This window comes from Talpa occidentalis, unplaced genomic scaffold (assembly GCF_014898055.3).
Source record: "Talpa occidentalis isolate TD23 unplaced genomic scaffold, MPIMG_talOcc4v2.1 talOcc4.14, whole genome shotgun sequence".
Classification (NCBI taxonomy): Eukaryota; Metazoa; Chordata; class Mammalia; order Eulipotyphla; family Talpidae; genus Talpa; species Talpa occidentalis.
The window spans coordinates 45,578,473-45,598,009 of NW_023601433.1; the positions used below are offsets into that span (position 1 = coordinate 45,578,473).

General features: G+C 49.0%; 1 protein-coding gene across 3 annotated transcripts in view; it reads right to left on the reverse strand.

Moving 5' to 3' along the window:
- Nucleotides 1–10,699: 10,699 nt before the first annotated feature.
- TRIM67 (tripartite motif containing 67) overlaps nucleotides 10,700–19,537 on the reverse strand; it is a 35,040-nt gene continuing 26,202 nt past the window's right edge. For all 3 annotated transcript variants that reach the window (XM_037511476.1, XM_054695473.1, XM_037511475.1), the window contains 4 exons: nucleotides 18,540–18,678; nucleotides 17,095–17,398; nucleotides 13,111–13,273; nucleotides 10,700–10,897 (listed from right to left, as the gene is read on the reverse strand). In XM_037511476.1, coding sequence (XP_037367373.1) covers nucleotides 10,832–10,897; nucleotides 13,111–13,273; nucleotides 17,095–17,398; nucleotides 18,540–18,678 — 672 coding nt within the window. In that variant the 3' untranslated portion in view covers nucleotides 10,700–10,831. The remainder of the gene's footprint in view (nucleotides 10,898–13,110; nucleotides 13,274–17,094; nucleotides 17,399–18,539; nucleotides 18,679–19,537) is intronic.

A 19,537-nucleotide genomic window follows, 5' to 3' on the forward strand; every position in this document is an offset into this window, starting at 1 on the left:
GAAGGAGAACTTGAGGGCCTGCATTGCATGGTCTGCACCAGCACAGGGCGTTTCAGTATCTGGGTAAAAGGCCCAAGGAAGATGCAGAGCAGAATGTTGAAAAGAAAATAAAGTGCCATTTGGCAACTTTTGACCAAAAAAGCCATCACCTTGAGCAGTGCTACATAAATTTTTTATTGCTGTTGTCCTTCCTGAAAGTGGCTGGAACTTCTCAAATCTTGTGTCACCTTAAAAAAAAGTCTTCAGTTTTGGCTTTTATTGCCAAAAAGTTGATACTCAGATACCTAGATCCCCAAACTAGGGGGGGGGAAATCTCAGGCGCTAGAAATGATTATTAGAGTGGATGCAGGATAAGATTAGTTTAACTCCCTTTCTTTTTCAACAGAACTGGGTGATGAAGGTGACTTCCACCTTCCAGGAGCCATTGTCAGCCCTTGGGCATTTGGGGACATATTAGGTGACCAGAGTCCCAGTCTAGTCTAAACTCTGGAAAAGGATGCAAATTCAAGTGTAAACTATTCACAATGTTTTGCTTTCAGCATGGAAACAGAAGTAAGCAAACAGGAATGGCCCAAGAGGAGTGTCAAGCTGTGATACAGATCCAGAGGAGGCTGTGGCCATTTCAACTTGGGTTTGACAGCATTGCAATGAGAGAACTGGGCATTAATACCCTCACATCAGTCGTGGGCCATCCTGGGATGTGTGTGAGGCAGCTCTGCAGAGGACTAACATCTGCAGGCTGAGCCCCACCATGCTCATCAGCAGCCATGGGCATATGAAGGGGGATCTGAGTGTGATCACCGCAGTCTACCCTTTGTCACAGAACAGTGTGTCATGTAAGTTTGGAGAAAAGCTTTTTTTTTTTTTTTTTTAAAGATTTTTATTTATTTATACAAGAACCAGGGTACAGGCCAGGTTCGCGGGAGGGTGAGAGGATTCACCAGAGACAGAGCATGGAACAGAACAGGCAGACTGACTGAAATACACTGCTGAGGGAAGCAGCAGGCGAGACAGGAGAGGTCTGCTGCACCACGTGGGACCCTCGCCAGCCGGCCGGGATCGAACCAGCACAGCAGAGGCTGTGGACAGCTTCACAGCGCTGTGCTCAACTGCGTGTGCCACCAGGGGAGGCCCAAGTTTGGAGAAAAGCTTTCCAGAATACCAGTGAGGGAAACTTAGATGGGAAAGATTAGTGGGAAATAATATTCCAGGCCTCTGGCTTGGTTTGGAGCTGCAGCTGACAATCACTGTCTGCCTCCTTTGCTATTCATTCTGGACTCCCCTTGTCCTTACCTAGCACCTCTACTAGTTGTAATCTAGACCCTCATCCCTGGGGTGTTTGAGTCACAAGGTCACCAGGCTGTTTTCCGCCCAGGGGTCCCACACCTGTCTGTTTACCATCAAAACTGCAGAGTATCAGAAGATTCCAGAAAGGATCCATGGGGTGCACAACAAAGTCATTCATTGAAAAAGTTGGGAATCCCTCCCCGCACCACTGGTGACAGCAACCCTATCTTCACTTGATGGTCGGTGTCAATCACCAGGTGGTGGCTTTTCTTGGCCAGGCAACAACCTTGGTTCCAGGAGGCAACATGTCCTGTGCTTCCCCTTTGGGAAGCAGGGTCTCCAGGTGCATAGGGCCAAGACTTGTGGAGGTGGGAATTGCAAGTTCCCTAAGTAGGTCCCTGGGAGTAATGGCAGGCGGTCGTGCCTCGTGGAACAAGGACTGACCATGCTTCTGGGAAGAGTCCCCTGCAGGGGAAATGGTGGGATAGGGACCACTGAGGAACTAAACCTGCCGCACTGCAGCCCAAGTTTCTTCCCCTTGTTCTATGCCAGAACCTTAATCACAACTGTCTTCCTGAGGGTGACTATTTTTCCATTGTCTTTTCTCTTTGCTGCTCAGCTTGCTAGAGGAAACTTTATCAATGGCGATGTAAAAAGTGTGGTCTTAAACTAGAGCTTCACTTACAGTACAGGTTGCTTTCTTTTAGCTCCTAAACCTGAGTGTTTCCAGAGGGCCCAGTGATCACAAAACTGTACTTTAAATAGCTCAGTAAATTAAAAGGAACTCAGTAAATTAAAAGAAAGGGACTCATCAGTCCCCCTTTTCTTTTTTAACAGAGCCGGGAGAGGAAGATGGCCCCACCTCGTCTTCACCTTCCATGAACCATTATGAGCCTTTGGGCATCTAGAGATACATTTGGGGACCAGACACCCAGTGTAGTCAATTCTGAAAGAGCATGTAAATTTGAAGTATAAATTACATTGGTTTTGTTTTCACCTTTTAATTTACTGAGCAATTGAAAGTACAGTTTTGTGATCACTGGGCCCTCTGGAAACACTCAGGTTTAGGAGCTAAAAGAAAGCAACCTGTACTGTAAGTGAAGCTCTAGTTTGAGACCACACTTTTTATATCCCCATTGATACAAAGCTGATGAGATTCAACAAAAACAAAGTAAATAATCCAGTCAAAAAATGGGCAGAAGAACTAAAAAGAAACTTCTCCAAAGAAGAAATGCAAATGGCCAACAGGCATATGAAAAAAATGTTCAACATCACTTGTAATCAGGGAAATGCAAATCAAAACTACAGTGAGATACCATCTTACACCAGTGAGAATGGCACATATTAAAATAACTAGCAACAACACATGTTGGCGAAGATGTGGAGAAAAAGGAACTCTCTTGCACTGCTGATGGGAGTGCAAAATGGTCCAACCACTATGGAGAGCTGTGTGGAGATTCCTCAACCTACTAAAGATAGAGATTCCATATGATCCAGCAATTCCACTCCTAGGTATTTACCCAAAGGACACAGAAACATTAATTCCAAAGGGCACCTGAACCCCTATTTTTATAGCAGCACTATTTACAATAGCTAAGCTTTGGAAACAACCCAAATGCCCACAAATAGATGACTAGCTCAAGAAGTCATATATATGTGGTACATATACACAGTGGAATATTACTCAGTAATCAAAAAAGATAAACACATTCAATTTGTAGCAACATGGATGGAGGTGGAAGGGATCATGCTCAGCGAAGTAAGCCAGAAAGAAAAAGGAAAATATAAGATGATCTCACTCATAACAGGAATTTAGAAAACCTAACCAAGGGGACAGGAAAAAGACTAATTATAATAAAGAAAAAATCAAAATCAACAAGTAACCATAAACTAGAGACACACTTTTGGTGGGGGGGGGACAGAGAGGAAGGATTAGGGTCAAAATAAGGGGGGTGGGTATTGTACGGGGAGTATAACCAAGTTGGGAATGCATGCATTGTATGAAAATGAAAAATGTAAGAATTATATAAAATAAAATATAAAAAAAAAGATATTTAAATTAAAAAAAAAGAAAAAGAAAGGGCGTTAAACTGATTCTATAACTACTCTAATAGTCATTTCTAGCTCCTGAGATTTTTTCTAGTGGGTATCTAACGCCTGTTTGGGAACTTCTACACCTTTTTAAAAAGATTACTCTTAAAAGCTGCCAAAATACATATCCTAACAAATACTGCCTTTCAAAATGAACCTGGAATAGGGCCTCCCTGGTGGCGCAAGGGGTTAAGACACAGCACTATGAAGCAATCTGCAGTCACTGCAGCATGAGTTTGATCCCCAGCCAGGAAGGTGACCCACATGGCGCAACAGACCTTTCCTGTCTCACCCGCTGCTCCCCTCAGTAGTGTATTTCAGTACATCTGCCTGCTCTGCTCCCCACTCTGTCTCTGGTGAATCCTCTCACCCCCCGCACGTCTGGCCTGTACCCCAGTTCTTATATGCGCATAAATAAATAAATCTTTTTTAAAAAAAAACAAACCTGGAATATAAACACTAATTCCGATTTGGCTTCAATTCAAAACATATTTTGAGCTGTTCAATGGGTAATGCCTTTGGAGTTACATTAGAAAGTCAGCCATTTATGTGCATCTGTTTTGATCCAAACTTTATAATTTACTTGGTTAGATCTGAATTTTTTAATAATGAGGAAAAAAGCCAAAATCACCATCACTGAAGACTTAAAAAAAAAAAAATACCACAAACTTTGAGAAGTCCCAGCCACATCCAGCAAGGGCAATAGAGTTAAAAAAAAAATTATGTAGTGCAGCCCAAGGTGATGGCTTTGAAGGACAGAACATTCCTGCCCTATAATCTCAGAGTTTGCATTGTCTGCTACCCAGCTGAGCCCTTGAGCAATCTGGCCAGTATCCAAGGATGAGGCCAAGTCTCAGGGTGGTCGGGGTCATGTGTGATGGTAACTCTTGAGAGCCAAGGGGCTCAGGTCAGACACCCAGGCTCAGTCTCGGTAAAAAGGGCTGGTTAGTCTTCATATACACAGGTTAGTGAGGATACTTTCCCCAAATCTGTTTGCTCTTGTAACCCGTGATCAATGTTCTATTCACGAATTTATCTTTTTTTTAAAGATTTTTTTTTTAAAATTTATTTTTGCATAGAAGAACTGGGGTGTAGGCCAGAGGTGTGGCGGGTGAGTGGATTCACCAGAGACAGGGTGGAAGCAGACAGGCAGATCCACTGAAATACACTGCTGAGGGGAGCAACAGGCGAGATACGAGAGGTCTGCTGAGCCAGTGGGTTAGCACCCTGGCTAGGGGTCGAACTCAGGCCTCAGGGGTGATAGTGGTGAGACTTAACCCCTAGGCCACCAGGGAGGCCCCTCATGAATTAATCTTAACCATGCGTTAACTGTTACCAGTTTCAAGCCTTATTACCTCTTGCAAAAATGAGTTTCATAAACTCCCCAGTTTGAAGTGGTACCTTATCATTTAGAGCCATATATAATCACATCAAGATTTCCTGGGCATGTGACCTTGACCCTGCTGCCTGACAAGGTCTGGGCCCTATGGGTGGCAGACATGTCTCCCTTCCCCCCCACCCCCCCACCCCCCCCACAGCTTCTGCCACCTCTCACTGTCAGGGAGAGCCAGTTTGGAGAAAGGCAGACCTTGCTGCTGAGCAGTAATTACAGACCATACGCCATCTTTCAGTTGTTGGCAGTGTCAAAAGAATTTATTTCAAATCTGCTTAAGACTGTGGTAAAACTTAGGTTTTCCAAAAGGCAATACACAAAGTTCAACGAACCCCCAAAAGACCAGAAAACAGTGTTTGCAATTCAAAAAATACAAACGCTTGTGGATACCAATACAAAAATTAGAAAAAAGTTGCTTTCCTTTCCCCTTACTTCCCCCCTCCGTGTTCCCAGTGGAACGTGAACACCAGCGGGACCAAAAGCTGCCACCAAATACCAACAACTAGTGACAGAAAGTGGATGTGATGGGGAAGGGGTGGTGAAGGGAGAAAATGGGTAAAGAAAGGCAGGAAAAAATGAAATTGTGCAGACAGCCAAAACAAGGATACAACGCTTTTTGTTACTTTTAAAATTCCTTTGCCAACGTTAAACAAACATCTCTCATGCTTAATACAATAGTGTGAAAGCAGCAATTCTACATCATGCATTTAACATTTTCCACTTGGCTTTCTCTCAGCTTCCTCTTGGTACTGAGAGTCTGGGTCTTGGGTTGTCTGGTCACCAGATGTGGGAGGAGTTTGAGAGGCTTTCTCTGGCAGGACTGTCACTCTGGAAGCCACGTTCCTGTTCCCACAGCTGCTCGAAATCACTTTTCCAAACCTCAGCCCTTCCTGAGGGCCTGGTTGGTAAACGGTGCCTGTCTTGCTTGCCCATGTACCCCCTGGGTCTTCCCTAGGACTAGGCTAGACTGCCTGTGTCCTCAGTGGGCAGTGCCCTTTGATAGAAGAGTGACACCTTCAGATGAGACTTTCCTGTAAGCCTCAACCCCCCACTCTTGACTGAAGTCATTCATTGAAAAAACTGGGAATCCCTCTTAATAGACAGACATCCCAGCCAGGTGATGACCACCAGCCCCTTTGCCTTTCAGCCCAACCAGCCTTCTAGACTGCTCTTCAGTTGTATCTCATTGTACTCTTTGACACTGATTTTCAAAATTGCTCCCTCTGCCGAATCTTTGGAAACAAAGGACATACGACAGTTGGGGGACCCCCTTTAGATACCAGAACTGAAGGTAACCAAGGAGCTAGGAAGGCTGGTTAATCTCTTTCTATGTTTTAAGGGGGCCTCTGCATGCAGATGCCTTTGAGATATGAGATGCGAACACATAGCCTGTTCACAGACTTTGTAAGAGTACCATTACATCAGGCTCATTGGGGATGGGCACATGTGGAGCATTGCTTTTGATGGCCATATGAAACCTGTTTTAAATGTCAATTTTACTCCCTCAAAGCCAGGCAGCTATACATAAATATTTGCTCCCATCATAAGAAGCTTGGATGGAAGACACTGGTCAGAAAATACTCTGGAAAGTCACTACACAGGCCTGATAAACTGAATGTGAATCAGCCTAGACTCAGTAGATGAAAGACTATCCTTTTTTAAATTTAAAGTGTTATTCTGTAATCCTCACATTACATCAGAGGAGGTAGGTTAGTATGACTAGTTCTATTTTCAGGTGGGGATACTGAGGCACAGGAAGATTTTATTTAAGAGTTTTGCCCCCACTTATACCATAAGTCAAGATCAAAGTCAGTTAAAAAGAATCAAGTATCTGGGACCTGATCAATATGTCCTGCCCCAAATATACTCTTTATCTACTTTACTATCCACTTATAAGTTGCCAGGATCCTTTTTTCTTCAAGGAGGAACTGTCACAGAACATGATCAGTGAAAAGTTACTGGTTTACTTGCAAAAAATAAAGCTCTGGGATTTCCCAGGATCAGCATAAAGTTTGAATATCTTCTTTCTTTTTTTTTGAGCTTGAATATCTTCTAATGATATCTGAAGAGATTTTTTTAAAACAGTTAAAGGCCACAAATCTGGTCAAAAGTGGCATCTGGTCAAAGGTGTATCTGGTCAAAAGTAGCTAAGAAAAATGAGGGTTAGGAATTTTGCTTCCTAAGAATGGAGAGGGGCTTTCAGGGTATTGTCAGTCAATACAAAGTGAGGTCTAACAGTTTGGCTGCTGTTTGTGGCTCACTCCATTTCTTCCTACCTTCCCCAACACTATAGACTTAGGGACAATTCTGGTTTGGGGTTTAAAATGAAGGCCTGCAGCTCTAGTTCCCTGAAGTCGACGCCCCATGCATCATTCTGCATATCCGCACCTGACAAACTACTGATATAACTTATTTATAATGGTTCTCAACCAGGGGTGTCCCCCAGGGGACATTTGGCAATGCCTGCCAACACTTCTGGTTGTAATGACGAACTTGGGGATGGCTACTGGTATCTAGGGGTGGAGGGTAAGGATGCTGCTAAACATCCTGCAAGGTACAGGAGGACCCCCCAACAGAGAATTACCCACCCCCAAATGAAAATAGCAGTGAGGTTGAGAAATCCTGGCATCCTCCGTGGGCCTTGTAATAGTCAAACTCCCTGCCAAGGATTTTATCCACCAGTTCTACCTTGCAGTCAGCAGTAGCCATGGGGCCAGCAGCAACTTTGGCTGGGAGCCACCTGCTCACTTGTGCTGAAACACACCTTTACAGGGGACCAAGCCTTTCACTAACAATTAGATTTAAGGCTTAAATGCAAGTATCCCTAGAGGAATTACGCATAGATCCTGCATTCTGATCCTTTCCTGAGAGTGTTCTGGGAGGCAGAGGGCAGGGGCACCGTAAGGCTGGGGCATCCCAGGCACCAAGAACAGGAGGGAAGGGCCTATTCCCCTTACTCTTGGTGAATGCCACAGTTTTGCCCAAACTCGGTATGGAAAGTAGGGTCCTCAACCAACCTCAGTGGGCTCTGGGTGACTGAGGGCACTGCTGCAACTACACAGTACACAGAACTGAAGAGTCAGCCTAGCACTGTGCACAGTTTCATAGTTTTTAGCTCAGTTACTTTGTGGGTAAGTATATGACTGATGGCCGCTTCAGCTGGAATCAGTATTTTCCCAAACAGGACAGGGGTGGGGCAAGCAGAGCTCTGGGTAATACCTTAGTTTGCTTTGAATTAGGAGCTGTGATGCTATACAGTAAGATGCTGTTTGAGATTTTTTAAAGCGGTTCATATGAAAAGGAAAGGCATACACTTTGACCAAACTGGCCCACTAGCAAAGAACAAACTGTAGAACCACGTCACAGGGGCATTATTTACAATGCAATGGAACTTGACTTTTAAATCACCTTGAATTCCTTTCTCACTGAAACTGCTTGATAGATGGACACCAAGTAATGCATTCCTCAGCCAGAGCCCCCAAAGCATCATCTTGATAAAAATTTTTATGTACAAAAGTGTCACCATCTGGTAAAGTAACAGAGAATTCGATGGCGAGAATCCCATGACCTGTGGCTTCTCCAAATCCGAGGGGCTTCTGGAGGGTGACATAAGGCCGTAGGAGTTGATGAGTTCCCTCTTCATTGCTGATCCCTCACAGACAGAAGTGTGCTGCCTTCACCTTTAGGTCCACTCTTGTCCCTGATAGTGTTTTGTGCTGGAGACAGGAGAGCTGGCTGTATGATCCCTGGTATCAGCCATATTGCTTCTGGGCTGCTAGGAAGCTGGAAAAAGGCTCTCATCTGCTCCCCAAGCTCACAGGGCTCCTGTGACTGCTGCAAGTAGGGGAGGGAGTCCTGGTGGTTTCTTTCTGAATTTCAGGTAATTTTCTTCCTAAAGAGGCCACCTTCTCCCTTTCCGCACCTCCCCTGACCTAGGTCGTAGCTCTCCTGAGAGTGTTACCAAGCCCAGTTTTCAAACTGGCCTTCTCAAAAAATGGGGAGCCAGGACCACCTGTTTCCAGGAGCTCCCCAGCCTTTCATCCAGACTCCACTGTACAAAGCCATCCCACCCGGCTGCCCTCCCTAGCTGCCTTTCCAGTAGCACCTTCACTTCCGGCGCACTGGCCCTTTTCCAAAAGACAATGGGACATTTCCCGAAGCAGATGGGTCTGGAAAGCCCAGGATCCACCTTCAGAAACCTTCCCCACCCTCCCAGCAGAGTCCACCCAGAGCTACGGCTAAGGAGTGAAGCCAAAGGAAGTGAAAGCAGAGAAGAGAGACCTGCACAGAGGAGGACCTGGCTGCCAGGCTGTGCACAATCCCTGCTCGCATCTCCAGAATAGGATGAAGCATGCCCCCAGGCACCCTGGAGACTACCTGCTGTGTCAAGAACCAAGAGGGAAGACCTCCACTCCCCTCTAAGCGGGTGATGGATTCCAGGGCCGCAAGGCAGTGACGGAGGCTTAAATACAGCACCAAGTGACTCCTGAAGGTGCCTGGAGGAGCCTGGTGGGCCAAGAGCTTGGCTTTGAGGTAGGATTGTCGGATCTGCTGAAGGAGGGTAGGGGCTGCACAGCAACGGCTGGATGGCTCGGAAAGCAGCTAGAAACCGAGTTAACACAGTTGGTGCCGGTTTACGGGCTAAGTTTTATAAAAATCCAATCCAGCAAATAGACAAGTGACTCCTCAACCTCAAAAACAAAATGCTTGATAAAATATATTCTCTTAAAAAGGAGAAAGATCTTTGACCAACCAGATGAAGATGGAGGTGGCAGGCGATGAGAAGAAGAGAGTGGGGGTGAGCGGCAAGGTGCTCTGGGGACCATGAGAGCTCCAGGCTCAGATTTTGGAGTGAGATCCTTCCAAGAGATGGAAATGACTCAACAGGGATCTCAAGGGAGACGGTTAGTGTTCCCAGCAAGGAGAGGAGGCCCCACTTCCAGAGCCTTCCCTTGGTCAATGGGACACAGCTCACCCTGGGCTCACTCCAGGAAGCTGAGGGACTAGGAACACAATATTGCTATCGACTTCCTGCCTTCTTCAGAGGTCCTGTCCACCCCACCGTGGCAGACCTGCCCTGCCCTGGGGGCACTTCTTGCTTTCCTGACTATGGTGGGGTAGGTCTAAAACAAAGGTCTAAAGCCTCTAAGAGGCTTCCCCCGGTCTCCCATTTTATATGCATATGAATCGGAGAGCAAATGAGACAGCTTTGCAGTTAACTTTTTGGGGAGTCAGTTCCAGAAAGAGCTACCAACTGAAGGGCGACATATCATATAGTCATTCAAATTCCAGTAGTAGTTTGTGTGTGTCTAAGAACTAAGTACTGAGTGAATGAATGAATTTTAGTGAACTGTTTTGGAGGGGTGTGTGTGTGTGTGTGTGAGAGAGAGAGAGAGAGGTTGTTTGATTAATGAAGGACTTAAAGAAACCATTTAAAAATGTTCTCATCAGTTCAAGGAAAGAGGCAAAAAAGCAAAAAAGGAGTAACGATTAATGTCCCACTGGATTAGGTCTATGAGTGGTGTAACCTACTGAAGACTCCAGGACCCAAAAAATCAAATAACTTGTCCTGGCAAAGACGGGAACCTGCAGGCTTGGGGCTGTGAAGGAGCATCGTGCTCGCAGAGGGTTGACACGGGGTATGTGATTACAAAGTGTCTCCCAGCCTCTTGTTCTCAGTAAGTCAATCTCGAAGTCTGCTTTCCCCTCCCACCACCTTCCTCTACGGCCTGAAAGACAGGCTGTGAAACCAGATGGCAGGAAACATAACCATAAACCCTGAATACTTCCTCATTCCCTCGAGAAAGGTCCTTCTTCGTGAGTATTTGTAACGTCCGGGGCGAACAAAGGTGAAATGCACCCACGGTCACCCCCAACAGTGGCCTCAACAAACGTGGCCTGCAGACCCACTCCGTGTCCCTCAAAGAAAACATGTCCTTAGCATACTCAGTGGCTGCTGGGTTGCACCCGTGACCTGGTCGTCCTGCCCTCATCATGTCAACGTAGTGAGGGATGCGGGGCTGTCCCCAGAAGAGCAGGAGCAGAGCTGGAGCTGAGAGGCTAGTTGCCCGACAGCTTTGGCCGCCCCAGGTTTGTCGGGACTTCCAATCCTGTGTGCAGGGTGACCTGGAAAAGAAGATAGAAAGGGAAGGGAGGTAAGAGAGGCTGCCTGTGGAACCCACCCCCCCGGCCCTCATGGCTCAGGGGCCGTCAGCAGCTCCCTCTACTTGCTCTATTTGGGGTCCCACTGGCAGCAACCTGGGGCGCCTTTGTACTGTGGATCCGCTGTTTATTATGCTGCTCAGTGACTCTAATGTAAGGTCTCCTAGGAGCTGGCTGGAGGCTCTTTCCTCAGAAAACCACACAGCTGCCTGCATTCTCCAGTGTCCTGGTTGCCAGGAGCCCCGGTGAGCTGATGCCCTGGGGTCTGGTTCTCAAGGTTGTACAGTTGGTCCTGGAACAACACGGGTCTGAACTGCACGGGCCCACCCACACACGGGTTTTCTTTTCAATGAATACATTAGAAAATTGCAGGGAAGATTTGTGGCAATTTGAAAAAGCTCACAGACAAACCAGATAGCCCAGAAATATGGAAAAAAGTAGGAAAAGATATGTGCATAAAATGTATGCAGATAATAGTTTAGTTTGTCATTTGCTACCATACTACAGACAGAGATCTATTATAAACAGATAAAATGGAGGGCCTCCCTGGTGGCGCAAGGGGTTGAGCACCACACTGTGGAGCAATCTGCAGCCACTGCAGCTTTTGTTCGATCCCCGGCTGCATGAGTTTGATTCCTGGCCAGCCAGGAAGAAACCCCCATGGTGAAGCAGACCTCTCCTGTCTCGCCCACTGCTCCCCTCAGCAGTGTATTTCAGTCTGTCTGTTCTGATCCCCACTCTGTCTCTGGTGAATCCTCTCACCACGCCCCCCCTTCTCTGGCCTGTACCCCAGCTCTTGTATGCATAAATAAATAAATCTTAAAAATATATATATTAAATGGATAAAAACCTACCCATACAAATACTAACAGACCTCATGGTGTCATTTGCAATTGAAAATAAAATATAAAAAAATGCTATCAGAAAGGCTTCTAGTCAAGAGCAAGCTGTTAGTTAAGTTTGGAGGGGGGTATCAAATTCTATGTGGATTTTGACTGCATGGAGAGTCAGCATCTCTCACCACTGGGTTGTACATGATCAACTGTCTGTTTCTGCTTTCTCTCCAGGGCGCTTTCCCTTCCTGCTTCAGTTTTATTAACAGTGGGGACGAGGTGTCCATATTTCCTGCTGCCTCAAAGCCCTTTTGCAGATGAGCAGGGTCCAAATCAACCGACACGCGATGGATGCAGACCCATCAGCATCCAGGCCCAATGGCCACTGCAAAGCAGGACTAAGCCCTCCCCAGAGGAGGGGCACTATGCCAGAAACAAATCTGCTCCACGGTTCTCTCATCCATCACACCCACACTGGGGACCCATTTCTTTTGTCTGTTTTGGGACCCCTGAGCCATCAGCACTCTTCTGGGACTGGACCCAGCCTGAGATCAAAAAGGACAAGTTTCTTGCCTGCTTCATGGGAAAGCCAGCGAGGGGTGAGTAGACCTGGTCTCTCCCAACTCTCCTATGTTATTTCTCCTCTCAGGGGAAAACCACACAAAGGTTCAGCATTCCCCACCGGCAAGGCCCAGCATATAGCTGACCATTGGATCCAAGCTGGGCAAGGGGCACTGACTGTGCTCCCCATGACTTCATCTCCCCAATGCAGCTTTCCCAGAAAATGGAATCACTACATGCTCCCTCCCCTACCCTCTCTTCCTCCTCCCTGTGTTGTTCCTTCACAAGCTGCTGTCCAGTTTCTGCTTGCTGGTAGGTGAACCAGTAAGAATTGAACACTCAGGGCCTCCCTGGTGGTGCAAGGGGTTAAGACGCCACCTATGAAGCTCACTGCAGCCACTGCAGCACAATTTCTATCCCCGGCCAGGGAGGTGACCCACATAGCGCAGCAGACCTCTCCTGTCTTGCCCGCTGCTCCCCTCAGCAGTGTATTTTGGTCAATCTGCCTGTTCTGTTCCCCGCTCTGTCTCTGGTGAATCCTCTCATCCCCAAAAACTCTGGTCTGTACCCCAGGTCTTATGTGCATAAATGGATAAATCTTAAAAAAAAAAAAAAAAGAATTGAATACTCAGAGACTGGTCTCCTGGGGATGCCCAATTTTGGTAGGCAAACTCTCACCACAGCAGGCACTGCAGTTGGCTTCTTCATGGCCCACTTGGCCTAGGTGCACTAAGGAGGCTCCCAGGCCTGGGGTGGGGGTCACCCTAGAGGGACGTGTGGTACCTGCACATTGCGGTTGAGGCTGAGGGCTGGCATGAAGACTCCGTCCACGTGGCTGAAGGCCGTGGGGCCCTGCTGCTGCCCGTTGATGAAGAAGGTCAGGGTGTGCTTATTCAGGTCCAGCAGCACGCCTACTGTCGCCCCCTTGCACACTCCGCCTTCTGTCCTGGGAAGAGAAGCCCCGGGGAGCCTCATCACCACACCTGGCCGGGGTGCAGGTGAAGGCTCCAGAGAATCACTTTGAAGGTGTTGGGAGACCCTTCCCTAAACACACAGCCCCATGGTGGTGCAAGAGCTGCTCTTCTGGGCCATGAGTCTTCTCTTGAGGTCTGCTCACCTGATAAGGGGTCCCACAGGACACCTTTCCATTCATCGAAGGCTCCCTGTGCTAGGGGAGCCAGAGGGTGTCAGTCCTTTCTTTCCTGACAGTGCCAGAGACCTGCATGTCCACGGAGCTCAGGTTTTGCTGAGTGGCTCCTACTTACAAATGTGAAGCCTGGGGCCTCCCTGGTGGCGCAAGGGGTAAAGCACCGCACTATGAACTATTCGCAGCCTCTGTAGTTCGATCCCCAGACAGGGAGCCAACCACATGGCGCCATAGACCTTTCCTATCTCACCTGCTGCTCCCCTCAGCAGTGTATTTCAGTCTGTCTGTTCTGTTCTCCACTCTGTCTCTGGTGAATCTTCTCACCACCCGCATCTCTGACCTGTACCCCAGCTCTCATGTGCATAAATAAATAAACCTAAAAAAATTTAAGACAAAAGCAAAAACAAATGTGGAGGGCCTTCCCGGTGGCGCAGCGGTAGAGCGCTGGGTTGCGAAGCTGCCCGCGGCCTCTGTGGCGCTGGTTCGATCCCCGGCTGCTCCCCGGCCACCGGAGGAGGGTCCCACATGGCACGCAGACTTCTCCTGCCGCCCACTGCTCCCCTCAGCAGTGTACTTCGGTCCTTCTGCCTGCTCTGCTCCCCGCTCTGGCTCTGGTGAATTCTTTCACCCTCCTGTGCTACTGACTGTACCCAGTGCATGTATAAACAAAACAAACAAACAAACAAATAAATAAATAAAAAAACAATGTCTCTATTAAAAAAAAAAAAAAAAAAAAAAAAGGGCCTCCCCAGTGGCCCAGCGGTTGAGCGCTGGGTTGCGAAGCTGTCCGAAGCCTCCGCGGCGCCGGTTCGATCCCGGGATGCTCCCTGGCCACCGGAAGAGGGTCCCACATGGCGCGCAGACCTCTCCTGCCGCCCGCTGCTCCCCTCAGCAGTGTACTTCGGTCCTTCTGCCTGCTCTGCTCCCCGCTCTGGCTCTGGTGAATTCTCTCACCCTCCCGCGCTTCTGACTGTGCCCAGTGCTTGTATAAATAAATAAATCTTTAAAAAAAAAAAACAAAAAAAAACAAATGTGGAGACTGGAGCAAGAGAAGGAAGGTTTTTCACCTGCCCAGGACAAGAACTAACTTGGTACACTTTTCAGTTTTAGTCAGTCCCTAGCCCACAGGTGACTCCTTGAGGATGTAAATTGTGAAGATCTTTTTTTTAAAATTATTATTATTATTATTTAAGATTTATTTATTTATTTATTTATAAAAGCACTGGGAATAGTCAGAAGTGCGGGAGGGTGAAAGGATTCACCAGAGCCAGAGAGGGGAACAGAACAGGCAGACTGACAAAGTACACTGCTGAGGGGAGCAGCGGGCAGCAGGAGAGGTCTGCACGCCATGTGGGACCCTCACCGGCAGCCAGGGATCAAACTGGTGCTGCAGAGGCTGCGGGAAGCTTCACAGCCTAGCGCTCAACCACTGCGCCACCAGGGGAGGCCCTAATTGTGAAGATCTTGATGCACGTTGGTGATTCTACATTTCATGAGTGGTGGGACTCCTACCCCCTCCATGGAGTAGAATCTTTAAGTGAGCAGCACTCTCCAGGGGACCTAGGCTGACCGGGCCCCTCTCCACAGGCCAAGTTCTTCAGGCTGCTCTCCTAGCTGAGGGCTGGGGTCTTAGTCTTGACCTGTCCTTTCCTGATTGGGACAGAGCAGATCAGCTGGAGGCTGATGGGAGGCAAAGAGAATGGGAATGTTGTGCAGAGGATTTGGTGGACTCCCCACCAGAAGGGTTTGTTTTGGTGGGCAGCTTTCAAAAGGTGTGTTGGGGATCCCAGGACAGGAGGATCCTGCAGGTGGGAAAAGGGAACTGCGAAAGGGCCTTTGGTGCTATTTGGAGAGTGACCACCGGGTGGCTCTAGCAACAGGAATATGCCTCACGCCCAGGGTGCTCACAGCTAAGGTTTGTGCGGGGGGGGGGGGGGTGGGGGGGTGGGGGGTGGGGGGGTGGGGGGTGGGGGGTGGGGTGGGGGTGGGGGGTGGGGGGGGTGGGGGGGTGGGGGGGTGGGGGGGTGGGGGGTGGGTGGGGGGGTGTGGGGGGGTGGTGCCAGACTGAAGGCCATGTTCCCCCAATCCTTCATGCATACATCAAACTGGAGTCAGGATTCTGGGCTAACCCCTGACAGTACCCTTAATTTTCCTGTGACTTGGGCTACTATTTTTACCCTTTCTAAGTCCTGGTCTCATTATCTGTGAAATGACAAAAAAACAGTACATTTGTGGGGACTTAGTGAGATCATATAAATCAGGTTCTTCCTGCAGTGTCTAGCACTGAGTGAATCTGGGTGCTCCTTTGGCTTAAGAGAAATTGGTGTGTCCAGACTCAGGCCCTTTGTGGTCTGCAGCAGAGGCTGGAGTAGGCCCAGAGTTGGGTCAATTTGCAGGGCTGGTCCACATGCTGGGTCTGGTCAGCCTCTGCACCTGGTCAGCATGCAGGGCCCGGATAGCCTGCAGGGTCCAGGCAGAAGGTCCAGAGACACAGAGATACCTGCCCCTTCCCCAGCCTCTGGAGACAGAGGGCGCTGCCAGTGAAAAGGCAGGTGGGCGGTATTCAGTCTCCTTCCAAACCCTGCTCCAGATCAGGAATCTAGGGAGGTTTATAGGAGATGCAGATGGACCCAGAACACAGAAAGCTTCCAGACAAACTTTGCCTGGAGTGAGGGCCTGGTGAAGTCAGCTCTTTGCCTCTCCTACCTTGGGACATGACCCTCAAGGGACTAAGAAGGAGACTCCAAAGCAAGGAGGCAATTTGGGGTAGCTACAACTTACCATTTCTGGGTTCCTTTGTCATACCATCCCCCTCCCCCACCCCACTTCACACACAAACACATTCACAGGCTGGGTGTGAGCACAATATCCCTGGTGGGAGGAGGAGAGAGAGAACACCAAGCTACAAGGGGAGAGTGGGGCCCACTGCCTTCTCTATGTCTGAAGAGTGAGACCCAGGCACCCCAAGTCCCTGGAAGAGGTCAGGCATCAAGGGCATCTTTTCTACAGCAGCCCCAAAGGAACTTTCTCCCCGAGAATCTGAATTTCCTGTGTCTACTCTGGTAATGCCAATCCCAGGGCCAGCCTCAGCAGTTTGGCGGGCGGGTGGGGGTGGCTTGACAGAACCATCATCAGTGAGCACCCCAATAATCCCTGCCCTTCTCATGCCCACCTTGTTGGAGGATACTGCCTTGGGTCAAGGGAGGTGGGGCCGTGGGAGGGGTCACTGCAGGTAAATGACCGGCCATGGCAAGGGCACCTGCTCCCTCTGCAGACACCTGGACACAGCCCTGGAGTTACTGGCTCTTCAGCCTCTCAAGTGTGGACTGGAAAGTGGAATAGAACCAGGAGGAGAAGCACAGCAGGGGAAGGACCTGGAAATGGACTTATGCTGACGTCACTTTAGTCACTGCTGCGGACTCTCATTAGGGCTATAGGCAAATGGCCATTTCTATCTAGTCAGAGTCCAACTCTGGAAATTGGACACCAAAGTGACTGAAAACATTCCCCACATTCCAGACGCCTGAACTTTGGCGTAGCAGAAGGGATGCTGGGCCCTCAGGACCCTCAGCCCCAAACACCCTATGTCTGAGAAGCGCCAGCGAGGGCTCACCGCGCACCTGTTGGTGTGGGAGTTGCAGTGCATGAACCAGCTGCGGTTGTTGTCCACGTACATGGCCCAGGCCTTGTCGTCCTTGCCCAGCATCATGTCCTTGACCACGCTGGCCCTGGCCACTCCGAAGGCGGGGTCTGGGTGGTTGTCATATCGGTCCACGTGCAGCTCCCAGTAGTGCACGCCCTTGGAGAATGCAGCCGTGCCCAGCACCACCCGGTCGTCATAGCTACTGCAGGTGGCTGTCTGGTTGTCATTGGATAGAATGATGTCCCGGTGCCCAGAGTTGGGGTCAAATGTGAACCAGGCCACTGGAAAGGTGGAGGCAAGAGGAGAGGGTCGGAGGACGGATTTAACCTGCCATCTCTAACCTGGACTTAGAGCCACAAACCTACTCGCATCTATCAGCAAGTGGGCACTGACATCAAATATCCTGCCCTGTGTGATTATCATGCAAAAATAAACATGTGCATGCATACTCTCTGCTCTGTGTGCCTCCACGTTTCCAGTCCCATGGACCCAACTGTGCCAAGGAACACAGACATTCAGACCTCGCAGTCCCAAACCTAGATGCATTTTGTGGAGTTCTGGTTCCTAATATTCTCTGCCCTTCCCTGCTGCATATGCTGTTGTGAGCTCAACTAAGCAAGTAGCCACGCCTGCCTCGTGAGACACAGACAAGTGTCGGGGCATAGCCACAGTCACAAAGTTGTTTCCCTGCTTCCAGTCCATGGTGTAGCGCCCCCTTCTGCTCTCCAAAGCCCTCAGCTTGTGGGAAATGAGGCCCTTACTCTCGAATTACCAACACAACATGCCACACAAGTCTCAGGGCTGGAGGAGCAAAAAGCAAGTGACCGCTTGATGATTTATAAAATGACTCTGAGAGACAGTCTGGGCATGTGACACTTTTCTTAGAGCAACCAAAGGATGTGCAGGGAGAAATGATGACAATGAACACAAGACAGGCCTCATTCTGGAGCCTCTGCAGCTCAGGCTGGGGTGTGCTGGGCTCAGGGGGGCAGACTCCCTTGGGACATGTTCTTTGTATCATCGCTCCCTGCTGAGGACTCCAATAGTCAAAACCCAATGGAATATTGATGTGTTCTCGTGTGAAACCAGAAAAGACCCAGCCAGGTATGGAAACCATCAGATCTGACCTCTCGAGCTGGGAATTCCAGGGTCAGGGCCCGCTGCCTGGAGGGTTTGAATCTAGGGGCCAGCACATGCCACCCTGGCAGCCATGCAACTCCCTTTCACTGGAACTGTCCTACCCACTTATGGTCCCTCACCCCCAACTATAGCCTCCACTCCTTCATTCCTTCCTCTTTAAGCAGCTGATAGGTTTTTCCTGGTCCATGAGACAAAATTTGGTTTGGGCCTGGAACTCCATTTTTCTCTTTTAGGAACTCATCCCTGGTTTTGTTTCTGTCCCCCGGATGCCCCAGTGCTTACCATCAGAAGTCTGCAGGACGACAGTTTTACTGTAAGGCCCAACGCCAGATGAGTTGAAAGCCTTGACTCTGGCATTGTAGGTGCTGTTGAAATGAAGCCCGTCAATGGTGCACAGGGTCTCCTTCCCCACATACACTTCCTACAAGAGAGGAAGGCTGCTCATTAGGTGCCTATGTTATTTGGAAACTTTCTCTTGCTGTTGGTTCCTGTTAAAACATTCAAAGTATTATCATCCCAATGGAGTTATTGAACAGGGAAAATTTGGGTGAGTGGCAGCAGGAAAACATATCATGTTCAAGTCAGAAGCAAACCTTGAGAATCTGTGAGGCGTGATGGGTCTTAGGGAGATAGAGGTAGGTGGCAGGTCTGTACCAGCTGGGACACTGCCTGAGAACATCCTATCCCTGGGCCCAGGGCCCCCAGAAGGAAAGGGAGCTGAATTATCTCCTTGACTATTGTAGGGTAAATGGTTTTCAGGCTTTTCTGCCCTCCCACCATTAGGGTTGCCCTGCCTGATGGGGCACCTGCAGTTGTTACATGGTTGTAAGCTGTCTTGTTTACTTCTGTGGGCCATGGGAGGAGTATTTCGAATAGTCACCAAGAGAAGCAGAAGCAGGAGAGGAGGCAGGAGAGAGACAGGAGAGACAAGTGTGTTAAAGAAGGCCAGAGAAGCCCAGAGTGAAGACTTGCAGAGGGCTTGGAGTACTGCTGGTTTCATGGACCCCCGACACCCCTGCCTGCCATGTACCTGGTTGCTGCTGTACATGTAAAAGCTCAATAAAAGCCTGAGAAACCCACCGAGGGCTCCAGGACTCTCCTTTACCCGGCCTGCTCAGATCATAGACAATCTACACTGTGCCTATCCTGCCCCGACAACTACCATGCAGGGACCCCACTCCCCCAGCCTCTTGTGCACGTCAGCCTGGGAGTCTCAGTTTCAGGGTGGGCTGGGGTGAGGGCAAGCAAGCCAGGGCATGCCAGGTAAAATAATTTGTGAG